The sequence below is a fragment of the Festucalex cinctus genome, chromosome 18 (genome assembly GCF_051991245.1).
Source record: "Festucalex cinctus isolate MCC-2025b chromosome 18, RoL_Fcin_1.0, whole genome shotgun sequence".
Lineage (NCBI taxonomy): Eukaryota > Metazoa > Chordata > Actinopteri > Syngnathiformes > Syngnathidae > Festucalex > Festucalex cinctus.
This window is the reverse complement of record NC_135428.1, coordinates 18584190-18600356: the sequence shown is the minus strand read 5'-3', so window position 1 is coordinate 18600356 and position 16167 is coordinate 18584190. Positions and strand designations below refer to the sequence as shown.

The 16167-nt window shown below is 36.9% G+C and overlaps 1 protein-coding gene across 1 annotated transcript in view; it reads left to right on the top strand.

The window, feature by feature from the left end:
- The window catches only part of opcml (opioid binding protein/cell adhesion molecule-like), a 185386-nt gene extending 171484 nt beyond the window's left edge, over window positions 1-13902 (top strand). Inside the window, exons 4-7 of the mRNA XM_077505823.1 lie at window positions 5336-5473; window positions 6603-6723; window positions 8499-8650; window positions 11295-13902. Coding sequence (XP_077361949.1) covers window positions 5336-5473; window positions 6603-6723; window positions 8499-8650; window positions 11295-11398 — 515 coding nt within the window. The 3' untranslated portion in view covers window positions 11399-13902. The remainder of the gene's footprint in view (window positions 1-5335; window positions 5474-6602; window positions 6724-8498; window positions 8651-11294) is intronic.
- The last annotated feature ends 2265 nt before the right edge of the window (window positions 13903-16167 follow it).

Below are 16167 nucleotides of genomic sequence, written 5' to 3'. Positions count from 1 at the left end.
TGGGGGGCTATTAGTCGATTAATCGATGGAATAATTGATAGGCGACTTGATTTTTTTTTAAAAGTCAGTGACAGCGCTAAATCCTTCTAATTTCAAAATAATGTACAGAATGTACTCTTTAACCACACGGTGTTTACAAACATGCGGTGCCAGCCACCAGCTGGCTTGCAGGGTAACGACACTGTTGTCGGGTTCATCATCTCTACACAGGTCCACATGACAAATACACTTAAAAGGATACTTTACTTACTTAGCCATTTTTGGCAGTCAAACGTTAGATCAGCTTGTGAATGTCACATGACCAAACCTAGAAAACAGGAGAGCTGTGATTGGTTATCCAAGCCCTTGTGATGTCATTTTCAGTCGACAGCAAGTTGCAAAATGTGTTTTTAAAAGGTACTAATTGTACGTGAAAAATAATGAATATATCAAATTAATTATAGACAAAATATTCACTTTTTATTGCTATAATGGGCTAAATAAGTGAAGTATTCCTTTAAGGGAGAGTTAATCTTTTATTAAAAACAGTGGCACACATTATTCAGCCTGTAACACACACTTACATGCATCCTCCTGGCTACAATATCCTGAAACCCACAATGCTTTATGTTTCAACATGTTACAGTAGCCTGAAAAACACAAAAGGCATAACATTTAAAAATTCAAACAATAACAACACCAAGCAGTTTTGTAGATTGTGACATACGCAGAAGAGGTATTTTTCGGGCTATAGCCAGAGCTAGCTTGCTAATTGTATACTATAGCCTAAGGTTCCCCAATTAGTTCTCACATTAAAAGCTCTCTTGTAAAAAAAAAAAAAAATCAAGTTTATATGTTTGATATCATTATACTGGTTAAAAATACTGTAGTCCTTTGAGGAACTCAGAATTGAAATTGAGAATCATTAGCAATTGAGATGGAATCGAGGAATTGGAATAGTCCAAATTAAATTCACAATGCCAAACCCTAGTAACTACAAAGGTTTTTTTTAACGAAAACTAACAAAAAAACTAAAACTAAAATTCAAAAAACAATTTTGTTAACGAAATAAAATAAAAACAAATGTGGTCTTTCAAAAACTAAAACTAACTGAAACTACATTTATGTTTAACGAAAACTAACAAAAAAACTAAAACTAAAATTCAAAAAACAATTTTGTTAACAAAATAAAATAAAAACAAATATGCTCTTTCAAAAACTAAAACTAACTGAAACTACATTTTATGTCTAACGAAAACTAAAACTAATTAATTATCGCAACAATGTCCTTCATTTTAGTCTTTGGTACCGTTATTAAAATAATTCATGAGCCTTTGGGGATGATTTTAAATGTGATTTTAACTAAGTACATTTATTTCGATATTAACCGGAATAAGGACGTTTGAACGTGTCACACTTAAGTGACGTCATCTAGCAGCAGCCCACTAGGTAAGAAATGTTACTTTTTTCATTTTATCATGGTGTTTATTAAATATTGTGCCCAAGTAATACATTTAAAAAACAAACAAACAGCAAACTAATACTGGAATTAAAACTAAGTTAAAACAAAGCATTTTTTAAATAACTAAATTTAATAAAAACTAACAGAACCACCCAGAAAACTGATTACAACTAAAAAATCAAAATCAAAATCAAAACGAAATAAAAAAATAACAAAGATGAAAATTCCAATTTCACAACAATACAACCACTTTTTTTTTTCTTTTTCACTTATCATTATTATTGAAAGCAAAAAGTTTGCCATCTTATACTGTTAATATAATGTTTAAATGGTAAATCTGTGGGTGATTTGACATGGGATGGTAAAACAATTACTAGCAAGCCTGTTGTTGTCTCCCCTATAAATCACCAACAGTCAGGATGACTTTTGACAGCTCACTCTATTCTTTGTAAATCTTTAAAATGAATAAGTTCTCCACTGAATACGATCTAAACATCTGATCCGATCAATTCCCTCTGAGTCGCTTTGAAACTGGCTGGGTTAGGGAAGCCTGTCATTTGCTTGAATAGACAATCGTAACTTTCTTGTTGATAGGCAACTTCTCCTTAACAACATAACATAAAGCTAACACAAGCACCCGTTGCCTAAATGAAAGCAATGGGAGCAGTTTGTTCACAATATCGAGGCTACAACCATTGAAGTGAAGGCCCATTGAAATATTTGTGACACTTTATCCACTTCATTGGCTCCCCAATCCGGATTATGTCAATAGCATCGTTGAGTCAGCATGGGCTTTGCTCTGGCATGTTGGATTTGGGACACTAATTGGGCATGGCTGCTGTAGACTAATGGTCGAAAGGGTCCAAGTATTTATAATGTTGTGGTATAGTCCTGCAATTGGCTGGTGACCAGGTCAGGGCCTACTAGGGTTGCCAACTTTCTCATCCCGAAATAAGGGACAGGTGCACGGCACGGTGCCATGGTGGTGTGAGCATGATGTGTGAAATTTGTGTATATTCTGATGAGATTCAAAATGCACAACGTTTGCACATTCCCATTAATCCTTACTGCAGCCCATCATTATGTAATTTCATACAAAACCTCAAAGAAACCACAATTTGCCTCTTTACCTAAAAAAAAACTGTTGCAAAAAAAAAAAAAAGAAATGCAAAAGAGGAGCGTGACTCACCATATTTACTTTTTCCATGGAGACTTTTCTTTCTTACAGGTTTATCTATTCTCTGTTCCTAACTGACCGGACAACACTACACATTATTATTGTTATTATTATTGTTATTATTATTGTTATTATTATTATTATTATTATTATTATTATTATTATTATTATTATTATTATTATTATTATTATTATTTCTAGCCACTTACATAGTATAAGCCGCTACAACAAATGCACGTGACGATGCCTGTGATTGGCTGACAGGTGCCGTGCCTCATGAGATTGCTGTTTTAGCTGATCTAGGACCTGTAAAGTGTGGTTTGCTGTGTTAAGGACTGATTGCGAAACTTACCAGCAAGCTAAATTCTCGCAGTATTTGTTCATAAATAGTACGAGAATACATCTTGTATTGCTCCCACTGATATGTTTGCAGCCGACGTATTAAGATTGGCGTTTAGAGTGTAGGCGACATGAAGCTGTGACGAAACCAGGAAGTCTCTCTCTCTCTCTCTCTCTCTCTCTCTCTCTCTCTCTCTCTCTCTCTCTCTCTCTCTCTCTCTCTCTCTCTCTCTCTCTCTCTCTCTCTCTCTCTCTCTCTCTCTCTTCTCTCTCAACTTGCAACATCTCCACACAACGTTACACCCAGCGACTCATTTTATTGGCTATAAGCAACTTCCTTGTCACTTGTCAATCTACGGGAGCAGCCGTGGTCCAAAAATGGCAAAGATGCTGTTTGCTGCATTCCGTGTAAGAATTGAGAATTATTTTACGGGACTTTTGAGGTCCCTTACGGGACATAACAATTTAGCCCAAAACACGGGGCGTCCCGGCTAATATAGGACAGTTGGCAACCCTGTCTGAGGATAGCTGGGGTAGTCTCCAGCCTAGTGAGGGATGATGGATGGATGGATGGATGGATGGATATTCGTACAGATATATACACTGATGTAAAAAACAAAACAAAAAAGGCACTCAGCTCTGACAGTATATAGTGGGGGAGTGGTGACTCATGCTGGATGCCCAAGTGCACGGAAAACTGAAATGGTGAAAAATATTTTTGAAGGCTGTATCTCCCCTATTGAGTACTACACAGTTCTTAATTTTTCACATTTTATGCAGTTATCTTTGAATACAGTGTATTTAGAAACATGTCTTTCAAATGACTTGATAAAGTCTTTAAGTCATTGAAATATATTGCAAATGATAAGAAAAAGACCACTTTTCCTCAGCAACGAATAACGTGCAAAATGTCTGAATGTTGTTGGCCGTTGTCTGTTTTTGCTTTCTCAATGCTGCTGCTATGAAACACTCAGGCACATTGCTGTCTGTGGTTTTTCAATGTAGCAAGGACACCACTACCATTTTGAGTACTAACTTACTGCGCCCATGCATCTAGAACTGGAGTAAACATGGCCAAAAGAATTTTTTTTATTTTTTTTTTTTTATTATGTAGGGAAGGGAAGTAACATTTTCACTAGAACGAGACAAAACACATCAGAGTGATGGGGCACATCTCTTTGCAATTTTCCTTTTGTCCTCGGGCTTTGAACCCTGAATGCCATGCCGTGACCTACAGCTTCCCAACACTGACATAAATAATGCCACTATCTCTTGCTGATGCAGAATGAAAATCCAGAGACTCTCTGGATCTAAGTACAAATAGTACCGTATTTTCTGCACTATGAGCACCTAAAAGCCTTTAATTTTCTCAAAAACCGACAGTGAGCCATATAATCAGGTGCACCTAATATGTGGATCAATATTGGTTAAGTATGGCTACCATATATTCAGGTGGCGTCACTGAAGTAACAGCAGTTAGAACGGTAGTACCACACCTGAACAAATATTATAGAAATGGATAGTAACGTTTGAACAATGTTGATTTATTGTTATATTAATACGGAACCATATTGTGACTGCACTACCGGTAACTTGTTTTGGAGTGAACGCCGGTTTGTATTCATCTGTTTTGTTCAGATTCCCTTGAGCACAGCTCCATCTATTGCAGGGGTGGCAAACTGCAGTCCTCCAGGGCTGGAGTCCTGCAGGTTTTATAGATTTCACTACTCGAAGTGCAGCTGATTCCAATTAACAGGCTCGTTAGCAGGCTTCTGCAGAGCTTGCTGATGAGCTGATCATGAATCAGCTGTGTTGAAGAAGGGAAATATCCAAAACCTGCAGGACTGAAGCCCTCGAGGACCGGATCTCACCACCCCGATCTATTGTACGCTTAATGCAATCCCAGCCACTGCAGTAGCTTCTACTCTTGCGCCTTATAATGCGGTGCGCCTTATATATGGAAAAGGATTTACAATATGTCATTCATTGACAGTGCGCCTTTTCATGCGGTGTGCCTTATAGTGCGGAAAATACGGTATATTGTTACAATTTGTATGCATCCTTTGATTTAAATGTGTTAGTTATGCTAAACACGAAGATAATCAGTCTTCTTTCATGAAGGATTATAAAAATCAGTGAACAATTTACTTTAAACAAATTAATTATTGAAAAGTAGAGATGGGCGATATCGGCCCTGTATTTAAATGGTATCAGCCGAATATCAAAAATGTGGTATCACACTAAGAATGGATGAATGCCACTAATGGATTAATGAAGGCTGATGAGACGCTTCCCTTTTTAATGCATCTCTTACTGTGACACTAATTTTAAGGTCAGATGTCAATTTTTAATGCAAATTTTTTCTTTCCCTTTTACAGGCACTCATGCATTTGTAACAGAAGGAGAACATCTGGAGCTGGTTGCCATCACCAAAGATCAGTCCGGATCATATGAGTGCATTGCTTCAAATGACATATCCACCCCTGATGTTAGGACAGTACAGGTTGCAGTCAACTGTAAGAATTTTACTTTATCAAGTAACCATTCAGGTGGTACGATTATATACAATATATTCCATGATTTACTACGCAAGTGTGGAACTACCAAGGTGGCGTGAACATTTTTGACAGATCAATACTTTAGCTACAATCGACAGTATTTGCAAATACATTTAAACGTATTTAAATACTTTTGAACATTTTGAACGTACAGTATTTGAATAAAGCTTTAAACATGCATGTATGATTGTCCTTGCAATCTATCAGCTGAAAACCTTTGTTCCTATATTGCCATTTTTTCCCATAATGCCACGGGGTATTGACTTGCACATTTGCAAGATTTAAAAAAATAATAATAATAATAAAAAAAATAAAAGGTATATATTTTTTTTAAGCATAAATAAACCTACATTATACCAATATGTAAGAAAATTAAGCATGAAAACATGATTTATTCCTAATTTTTATGATTTATTATAATGTCAGCAGTGCCTGATTTTTTTTCACATAATACCATTGGGTATATGCATTTGCAAATCAAAATCCCGTGGGATTACGGGAAAAAATCCAGATATTTATTTTATTTTTTAGCACTTAGCGTACAAGTATGTTCGACTGTACTTGCAAATTTGTGTTTGCAAGTATGTTCGAATGTATTTGACAGTCAAAAATGTTTACTCGATATTGACAGTTCCACGCTTCCGTAATTTTTGTTCTTTAACGGCATTGTCTTGAAAGTGCTGGAACATTGATCTATTCTAGGGGTTTTGTAATCACGAGGTCCTCATTTCATCACATTCACATCAAGAACGGAAGATTGTGTTCACTGCCCGCCACAACCTCACCACAACAAAAATGATGATTTTGCCAACTTACTTTTTTTTTCCCCCTCAAGCAATATCAGCAATATCGTACCTGCATACACATGTTCGAAAAGGAGTAGTATTTATTCCTCCCCCCACATATTTGTTAGCAATTTATTTCAGTATTTAAGAATATTCATGTCAATCTATGGTACACATAAAATAAAATACAAAACACAATGTTCTAATTTACAATACATCACCTCAGACACAAGTTGTTTCAGCATGTATCTCATGTCATGATTGTAAACGTGTTTTTATTTTATTTTTTTTAATGTAAATAGATCCTCCCTTAATTTCGAAGGCAAGGGGTACAGGTACCCCAGTTGGACAAAAAGGAGTTCTTCAATGTGAAGCCTCTGCTGTCCCTCGGGCAGATTTTGAATGGTACAAAGAAGAACGCAGGCAAGTTTCACCTTGGAGCTCTTTAATTTCCACGGAATACATAGATGTAGTAATATGGCGTGTATTTGGGTGAGACTCAACTCTTACGCATCATGTGTGCTGTTTTAGATTTAATTAGATTGCATTTTCCTCAAAACTAGATTAAAAATTCACACTAGGGGCCCTATTTTCGTTCTCAGCACAAGCCTAGCGCAAAGTGCCGTCTAATTGTGCGCATGGGTGGAGTTTTCTTTCTTTTGGTATTTTCATAGACAGGCACAGCTACAAGGGGGCGTTTGCACCATTGTGCGCCGTCATGAGATGGAATATATAACCGAGACCCAGCCAAGCTAGCTGACTCCCTCATTTGCATTGAAATTAGAGCGGTCCGGAGCACACGCCGTGTTTGACATCGCGGAATCAAATTGACTCGCTGTGCTTGGAGAGATGAGATTGGTGCATTGAAACAGATAAACTGCAAGATTCCCACACTGCATGTGACATGAGCAATTGACTGCGTGCATACCCCGATCATGACTCCCTGTTCTGACACGGGCGGTCAGGGAGGGTCTATTGAAATATTTAAAAAAAGAAAAAAATTATTTTAAAAATTATAATGATTAGTGGTGCAACAGATCACAAAAGTCAGTTCAGACTGGATCATGGATTTGAGTCACGGATCGGGTCATTTTCCGGATCAGCAAAACAAAAAAAACAAAAAACAAACAAAACAAAACAAAAAAAGATGATGATGATGATACTGGTAGAAAGAAATGGTAATGTAAGCCGAAACGTCAAAAAGGGAAGTCAAGCTAGCACACAGGCCGACTTCAAACTAAAAGCTCACTAAGACTATTTGTATTATTTGGAACGCTTTGTTTTGAAGTTACCCTTAGCATAGGCTACGTTTTCAGGTTCCTTGACATTTCTGAAATGTTGGTGTTGGGAGAAGAGGCAGAAAAACAAATCCTTTATTATTAATTTGAGGACTAATTTCAACCCAAGTTGACAAAATGTTCCCATACATGCGACTTACGTGATCCGCAAGGGTTTTCAACTTCCTCTGCTGCTATTATAGTGAATGTGGACTGATCATGTTGCTTTCGTTTGCGGTTTGTTTTTTTCACCAACCAATCGTGTGAGATCCAAACTGTACTGTACCGATCATGGATCAATGATGATCCTTTGCTTATTCAATGAATTGGTTTGATTGTCCCATGCTGTTGCCATATTTATCAATGTAATACAGCGGCCAAAACATTCTTAATTAAAATTAAACCGCACTAATAAAATAACCACCAGAGGGTGCTACAACTGCACAAATCTTTTTTTAACAGATTGCTGCGTTTAAATTAATATTCCAACACGACAATGATGATATTGTGGTAATTTTAAGATCGTGACATCACGATAGTGCAGTTATTGTTGCATCCCTACGCTCCTCTTTGTGTTCCCAAATTGCCAGATGCGCAGCAGTTGTGTTTGCCGAAACGCCCAGAAAGGGCAACACGTCTCCGGACAGCACAGAAATGTGTTCCACTGCCACGAAAATTGAAATGTGCCCATTTTTACACCGAGCGATCGTGCCCAGTCTGAAAATAGAGCCCCTGCAGGTCTTTGATCATGAATTTTGCCTTTCAGCACAGAAAAGGTGGTTTAAGGTTATATTATCTGTTTTGTTGAAAGCTCTGATGAGTAAATTGGGGAAACGGCCAATCTTATATATCATTCAGGGAAAACAATAACTTTATATTTGTCAAAAATAAACTTACAAGTTACTCCGATCTGTCTTTCAGGCTTTCCAATAAAATAAACCGGATAAAGATAGAGAATCAAGGCAAACAATCAACGCTCATCTTCTTCAATGTTTCGGAAGCAGACTATGGGAACTACACGTGTGTCGCCATTAACACCATGGGGTTCACTAATGCCAGCATAAATCTTTATGGTGAGTTGAAGGATTATGAACCATCCAAAATGTTCACACCTCATTTCTGTGGTTAAATGGTCCATATCATGCTATTTGAAGCAGTATTTTAAAAAAAAAACATTTTTCACATCCATCCATCCATTTTCTTCTGCTTATCTTGAGTCAAGCGACGGAGGTAGGGCTTAAGTAGGGAAGCCCAGACTTTCCATCACCCCAACCTCTACAGCATCTCCAAGGTCGTTGCCTCCTCTTGGTGGGATGTGCCCCCAACACCCCATCAGGGGGCATCCTAACCCGATGCCCGGGCCATCTCATCTGGCTTCTCTTGATGTGGAGGAACAGCACACTATTGGATATTCATTAACCTTGTAAATTGCACACCTGCCAGCCGGTTTTAGCGATTATCGCTACATAAGGGCATGGGACAGGAAAATATTTATAGGCCTAAATGAAAGAAACAATGATGCCCACAAAAGCTCCCATTACTTCTGTATTCACTAGGTAGCCTGAAATCAGAAAATTGTGCATTGATTTCTGGTTCACTGGATTTGAGTACGAAAGAAAACCCATCTTTTAAACTGGATAGATGCCTTAGTCCCAGTGCTAAAATATTGTCATTAAACCTTACTACAGAATCTGAGTGTTGAAAGATTACAAAATGTAAACATTAAAGTATGAGAGATTAAGAGTACTTAATAGTACTGCATTCCATTAACAAGCCACTAAATACAAAGTAGATATATTTCATGGTTTTGTAGTGTTGAAATGCAAATGAAGAATATTTCTCAGCAGGGGTGTGGTGGACAGGAAATTCGGGAGTTTCCTAAACGGCCGGTCCATTTACACCAGGGGTGTCAAACATAAGGCCCGCGGGCCGGATCAGGCCCGCAAAGGGGTTTAATCCGGCCCGCGAGATGATTTTGTAAATTTAAAAAAAAAAAAAGTAATGTCGGACTAATTAATCAGCCGGCTACAATCAAAATATATAAAATTTGTAATTTCACATGCAGTTCTCAGATGAGCAATGCAACTTGTACGGAGGAATCGTTCTGAATGTCATTATTTTACACACAACTAAACGTTACGGTTTGTTTTATTATTATTATTATTATTATTATTATTATTTTATTTATTTATTTTTTATTTTTTTTAATCATAGACCGACAAACGTGTTAACTACGACACAAATTCAATTAGATATGACAAGGATTAGCGTCCTTATAATGTCATTAACTGCGCCACGCAATGCATTCTGGGAACAATATATATGCAAAACAGGTAGATTTAACACGTTCAGAACTCAGTGTTGCCGTGTCCCATTTGCATTTTTATTATTTTTTGGAACAATATGATTACAGTTGAGCTCCGTAATTTAGGGCTGGCACACAAATAGCGAAAATTTGCATATAATTGATGGCAATCATTTTTAAGTTATATACCGTTATTTTACCGATGCGGCCCACTTGGTAATACATTTTCCTCCATGCAGCCCCTGAACTAACATGAGTTTGACACCCCTGATTTACACCGACTATGAATATACTTCACCTCTGTTCCATCGACGAATAATGAGAATCGCTGCATGTTGGCAGGCGACTGCCCCCCGTCGACGAATAGTAATTGACACGTCAGCGACCGCAATGCACTCCAGCCCCTCCCCCATTGATAATCGACGCATAGGTTGGTCTTTCATTCGCTACATTTTGTTTCTACTGTATATGAAGTACCGTATTTTTCGGATTATACGTCGCTCCGGATTATAAATCAAACCAGCCAAAAAATGCATAACTAAGAAGGAAAAAACATATATAAGTCGCACTGGAGTATAAGTCGCATTTTGGGGGAAAATTTATTTGGTAAAATCCAACACCAAAAACATACATGTCATCTTGAAAGGCAATTTAAAATAAAAATAAAAGAGAGAACAACAGGCTGAATAAGTGTACGGTATACTAACGTTACATGACTGACATGCCTGGTAATGTCAGTAACGACGTAACATATTAAGAGTTTGTAGCGAACAGTGACGGGAGTCGGAGGTAGAGTGTTGAAGCACGGAGCCAAAGGCTAGCGTTTTATTGACATCAGCTTCTGAGGTCTTAACAGCAACTCCCCACTCAGCTAGAAGCTAACAGGCTAACTCCCCTTTTCCACATAACAAAACCTTCCCACCCGGAACTCTCCCTTCGTCCCAACGTTCCGTGGGTGAATTATGTTCCCATCACTACAAGTTATTCATATAACTCTAGCATAAAGAACGTGCTAACAAGTTCACCAAACTATCAATTTCACTCCAAATCACTAAATCCAATGAAATCTTCATCCTCGGTGTCACTTTTAAACAACTCCCCCAACTCGGGAGGTAGACGATGCAATGTTGAACTTATCAACACGGGCCTAGAGCGCCCTCTTGCGGTTTAGTGTGAAAATAACATGTGAAATTATATAATAATCTGTTAATTTCACACATAAGTCGCACCAGAGTATAAGTCGCACCCCTGGCCAATTATGAAAAAAACTGCGATTTATAATCCGAAAAATACGGTAGTGATTCCAGGGAATATGCAATAGTGTAAAAAATATGACATAAAGCCCCAGTCTCGCCTAGTAATATGTGCTGAGTATTTTTTTTTTTTTGCATTTTGCATTTTTGCCCCCTCAGGACCTGGCGCAATGCATGATGTCAACAGGGCAGCTGTTTGGCCCCAATTCTCCTTATGCACCTCACTGCTGATGACCTTCCTCTACCTACTTCTGAAGTTCTGATGCTTCAATGGGACAACCTACAAGATTCTCCCTGCATTGGAAAAGAACAGACTGTAAAACGAATACAAATCGAGGCGCCAGTGGTTTACTCTTTGTTTTGAGTTTTCTCAATCTCTTTTCTTATTTTGCAATGGAGTCTGTCCCCTCAGAATGTGCGGCATCAATCCAATGAAGGGAAAAAAAAATCTGAATAATGCATACTAATTTAATGCTGTTAAAAGTCTCGAGTTTGTGTATCCCCAAAACTTTTGTATGTGAAAAGAAAAATGAAAATAAATGTAACTTGATGGTTGACTGTTTCTTGCCTAATATCGGAGTGCGCATTCTGATAATTATTATTGTGTAATGTCTATGTGTACAATACAACTTAACTTTTTTTAAGTAAGTGATAAAGGGAAATTGATTGTTGAGTTTAATCTGACTGTATTTTTACAGTTATATGCAAAACAGAAAAAGACATTCTTCACGACAAGCAGTAAAAAAAAAAAAAAAAGCAGTACATAATGAATTCTCAGGCAAGTCCTACTACATAATGCATCTAAATTGTATTTTACATTAGAGTGTAGAAAATGTGTAAATCTGTACAGATGAGAAACATATGATTTTGTTTATTTGTTGTACAGTATATCAAAATTGAAAGAATGGCCTCCACACAATCACTGTGCCAGCAGTTTCATGGCATAGTCATACAAAAGAAACACGGATGTGTTTTTCTCTGCTGGGGTGTGAATTGAACATGTTTAAAAGTACTGCAGTTTGTATGAGTTGTATGATTTGAGTCTGTTTAGCATATGTTTGTTTTTTTGTACTTTTTTTACATGTCAGTCACAAACCACTTATGCAATCTGCAAAACAAATAGGGGAAAAAACATCTAATTTGTTGTAATCTGGATTAGAGGCATCACTGTTTTAATGATGTGAATTTCCGTACATATGGATTTTACGATAACCGTATTGAGGACCCACCGCTTAAGGAATTTTTGAAAAGTAAATCCAGGAAAGTTGTAGAGAATCGCCAAACACTCACAATCAAAATATTAACTTTAGCTGTGGAAAAATAGCCCAGCAATGTTGGTACATAAATATAAATACAGGAAGAGGGGATGCCCATTTTGCTGACGAATGACGAAAAACTTAAAAAAAAAAATAATTACAGGATGACTTTAAAAAAATACATCAGTGTAATTGTCACTAACTTGGATAAGTACAGACATCCCAGTCTGTCAGTGAACAGATACCCGTTTTGTTGATCAATAACGGATTGGCGGAATGCTCACCTCTGTTTGTCAATCCTAAAATTACAGATGACAGGAGCGTGATTAAAATAAAATGACGGACTGACGATGATAGAAGGGTGCCCAGGGCGCTGATGAATGACAGACTATTATTTTCTTTTTTTAATTGCCCTACTCTTTTTTTTAAAAGATGGTTAGCCTCTATTGCACGAGTATGTTTTACTTTGAATTTATTTTAGGGTATTAAAGGGACAAAAGGTGACTGTGTTATTTGTTTATGAAAACCTATATTTATCCTGGTAAGACAACTGAGTACAGCTCATCATTTGCAAAGCCGAGCTGGCAGCAGACAGCAGAGTAAAACAAAGCAAAATACAAACAAATACAAATACATAGACGACAAAAGTGACATATTTATGCACCTTCCATTTTTAGTTGTTGGAGTTAAGCTACAAACAAGAATATTTCAAGCAGAGAAGAATCATCTTCGACGAATGTACCATGTTGTGACATGGTGGATTTTTCAAGTTTAATGGATGGGTGCCTTAAACCCAAATTGACAAAAAAAAAAAAAAAAAAGGCAAACTGTACTCAATTCTGGATGTTTAGCTTAAGTAAGTTTTATTTGGGTGTATTTTAATACAGCACATTTTCTGCCTTGGATAGGAATTTTATTTGATGAGATTGTACAGCACAAGTGATTTATGATGTTATATTGTCATGTGCACACTTTGAATTGAGTCATGTGTCAATGGCAAAACAACAGGAACGAAGAGACTGATGTATGTGGGAATGCTTTTCTTGTGATTATGTTATATGCTTGTAGTGTTGGTGAATCAGTCATCTGTCGACTGTCACTGGACATGAAGATCCAAAAGCCTACAAAATTAGTGATGGATGTGACCCCTTTTATCTCAGATAGTTGAAGACAGTGTTGATGAGAAGTATTGATGTCATTTCCCCTCCTACCCTCCAAATCAAATGAAGACTAAAAGGTGTATTATGGATGGTAACATGAACAGCAACCTTTTTTTTGTAATTTAAATCATTTAGGTTCATGTATACAATATGTATTGTATTATCGTACTTAATGCATAACACTTTTTTTGTTGTCATTTCTAAAGGATGAGCACTTTAATGGCATAGTTGTTAAATATGATTAATGACATTGCTGGGGATTCCGCTTACAATAGTCACTATTGTGGTATATTGTCATCGTATCATTTTATTGAAAATTGCAAAATTGTCCATAAACTGTTCAAGTGTAAACTCAAGTGGCCGCTCATTTGTTGAAAACATGTCTGCCTGTTGTTGTCAATTTGTTTGTTTGTTTATTTTTATAGACACATAACTGTTGAATGACTTAATTAGAAAGAGCATCAAAGAGGAATGAGTTTAATGTCTCCTTTCATAGTGCTTCAAAATTCACAATTCTTGGTAAAAAGGGGGACGACATATTTATTAAGTGATTCATTCTTGCATTAGCTAAAATTTTTAAAGTGAACTCAGCATTCAGAATTTTTTTTTTTTACAGTATATCACCAACATCATCATTTCCTCAAATATTTATTTCGGCTCATCATCCATACGGTGAATATAATGAAATCTGAAACAACAGTTTCAATATCAACACGCACATTATACCTGACATACAATTTTGCAAGGAGACAAAAAGAACTAGAAAAAGATTATCGGGGATTCTTGGTAGATATGCAAGAGATGAGGCATGTTCAGATGCAGCAATTCCTCTCCTTCTTTCTCTTTCTCTTTCTCTTTCTCTTTCTCTTTCTCTTTCTCTTTCTTCTGTCCTTCCCTCTTTTTGTCTCTACCCGAGTCTGTTAAAAAGGCACTGTCCAAGCTTCTGATTGGTTAAAACAGTAACTGATTGGGTTGGGCCAGAGCTGCACAGGTGCAGGTAATTGTGGTCAATAGTGTCAATTGTCCAGGTTGGAAGTGTGTTAAAACAATACACAGCAAACCAAAACAAAACACAGCAAACATGCAAAAGAAAAAAGATAAAATCACACAACTCACACATTTAGATATAAAATACTTCCATTATGACACCTCTAATGCTAGATGTATTTGTAGAAATGGTTTTATGATATATATTTGCAATAAAAGTACATTATAAAGAGTAAGAAAAAACAACAACAAGTAATTACCGACAGCCATCAACTTCCTAAGTCCTGTGTCCTTGGAGAAAGGTAAAATGGCTAATGCATATTCCATCTTTTGTCCAATCAGTGGTTCTTCTTTTTTTTTTGTATGAAAATCCATCTGTTCATCCGTTTTCAATTCTGTGTATCCTGATTAAGGTCATGGCTGAGCTGGAACCTCTCCTATGACTTTGGATGGGGGCGTGCTATACCCTGGATTGGTCACTAATCAACTGAAGGGCATAAACAAGCAAACATTCACACTCACAGGACAATTTAGATTCCTCAATGAGTCAAACATGCATATTTTTCTTAGAATATACAAATGCCCGGAGAACATTTGAACTCCACAACGGAAGGCAAGAGCCAAATTCAAACCCGCAACCTCAGAAATGTGAGGCTGATGTGACAATCATGCATCACTGTGCTACCTTCAATAACAATTAATGGGTATGTAGTCAATACTAAATCCAAAATAATGTGATCATTTTTATTTATTCAGAGAGGGCATGGGCAGAGGAGGTCATATGAACTTTGGTGACGATTGATTGTAGATTTTGGAAATTTAGAGATGCAAGCTTTTTTAGACTCCCTCAGCAGCCAGCCAGCCCAGCAGCGTGCTGACTTGCGGCACAGACAAAGGATCCCAAAGGTATCCCCTACAGCACAACTCCGGTCCTTTGTGCTGGTTGACTGAAGCCTTTTTTCTTTATTAAGTATCCGTAAGGATTTATATAAATCTCATTTTATTATTACTAAAGAAAAACAGACCCGGCGTGAGAGAAACTGAAGGTAAGTGGCTCATTTCCTCAATCTCTTGTAATTGAGTGCACAGAGAGGCTTATCATTGAGATATTTTCAGTGAATGAATTGGAAATAAGTAGACATGTCCACTAGGGGTGTGAATTGCCTAGTACCTGACGATTCGATTCGTATCACGATTCACAGGTCACGATTCGATTCGATACCGATTAATCCCGATACGAATTTATAAGTCGATTGTTGCGATTTTTTTTCATTCAAATTTAGAAAATACTAATCAGTAAGCTTGTAGAGTGTAAGATTTATATGAAAATGTATTATTTATTTATCTGAAATTTCAGTCTTATAGAGGTTGTAATCTGTTTCATGTTTGAACAGCATTAAAATAAAAATATTAAGGCTTAATGTTCCGTTCATATAACATTCTTCCATGCTCAAGGTGTGAATCCTAACCCGAAGTCAGACGTTTTGTTGAATATTTTTCCATTAAAAATGGAAGTTTAAAAATTGATTCACACACACACACACAAAAAAAAAAGGCAATGATGATAAGACGTTGAATCGGTAAGACTACCGAATGAACAATTCTGAGCTCTTAAAAAAAAAAAAAAAA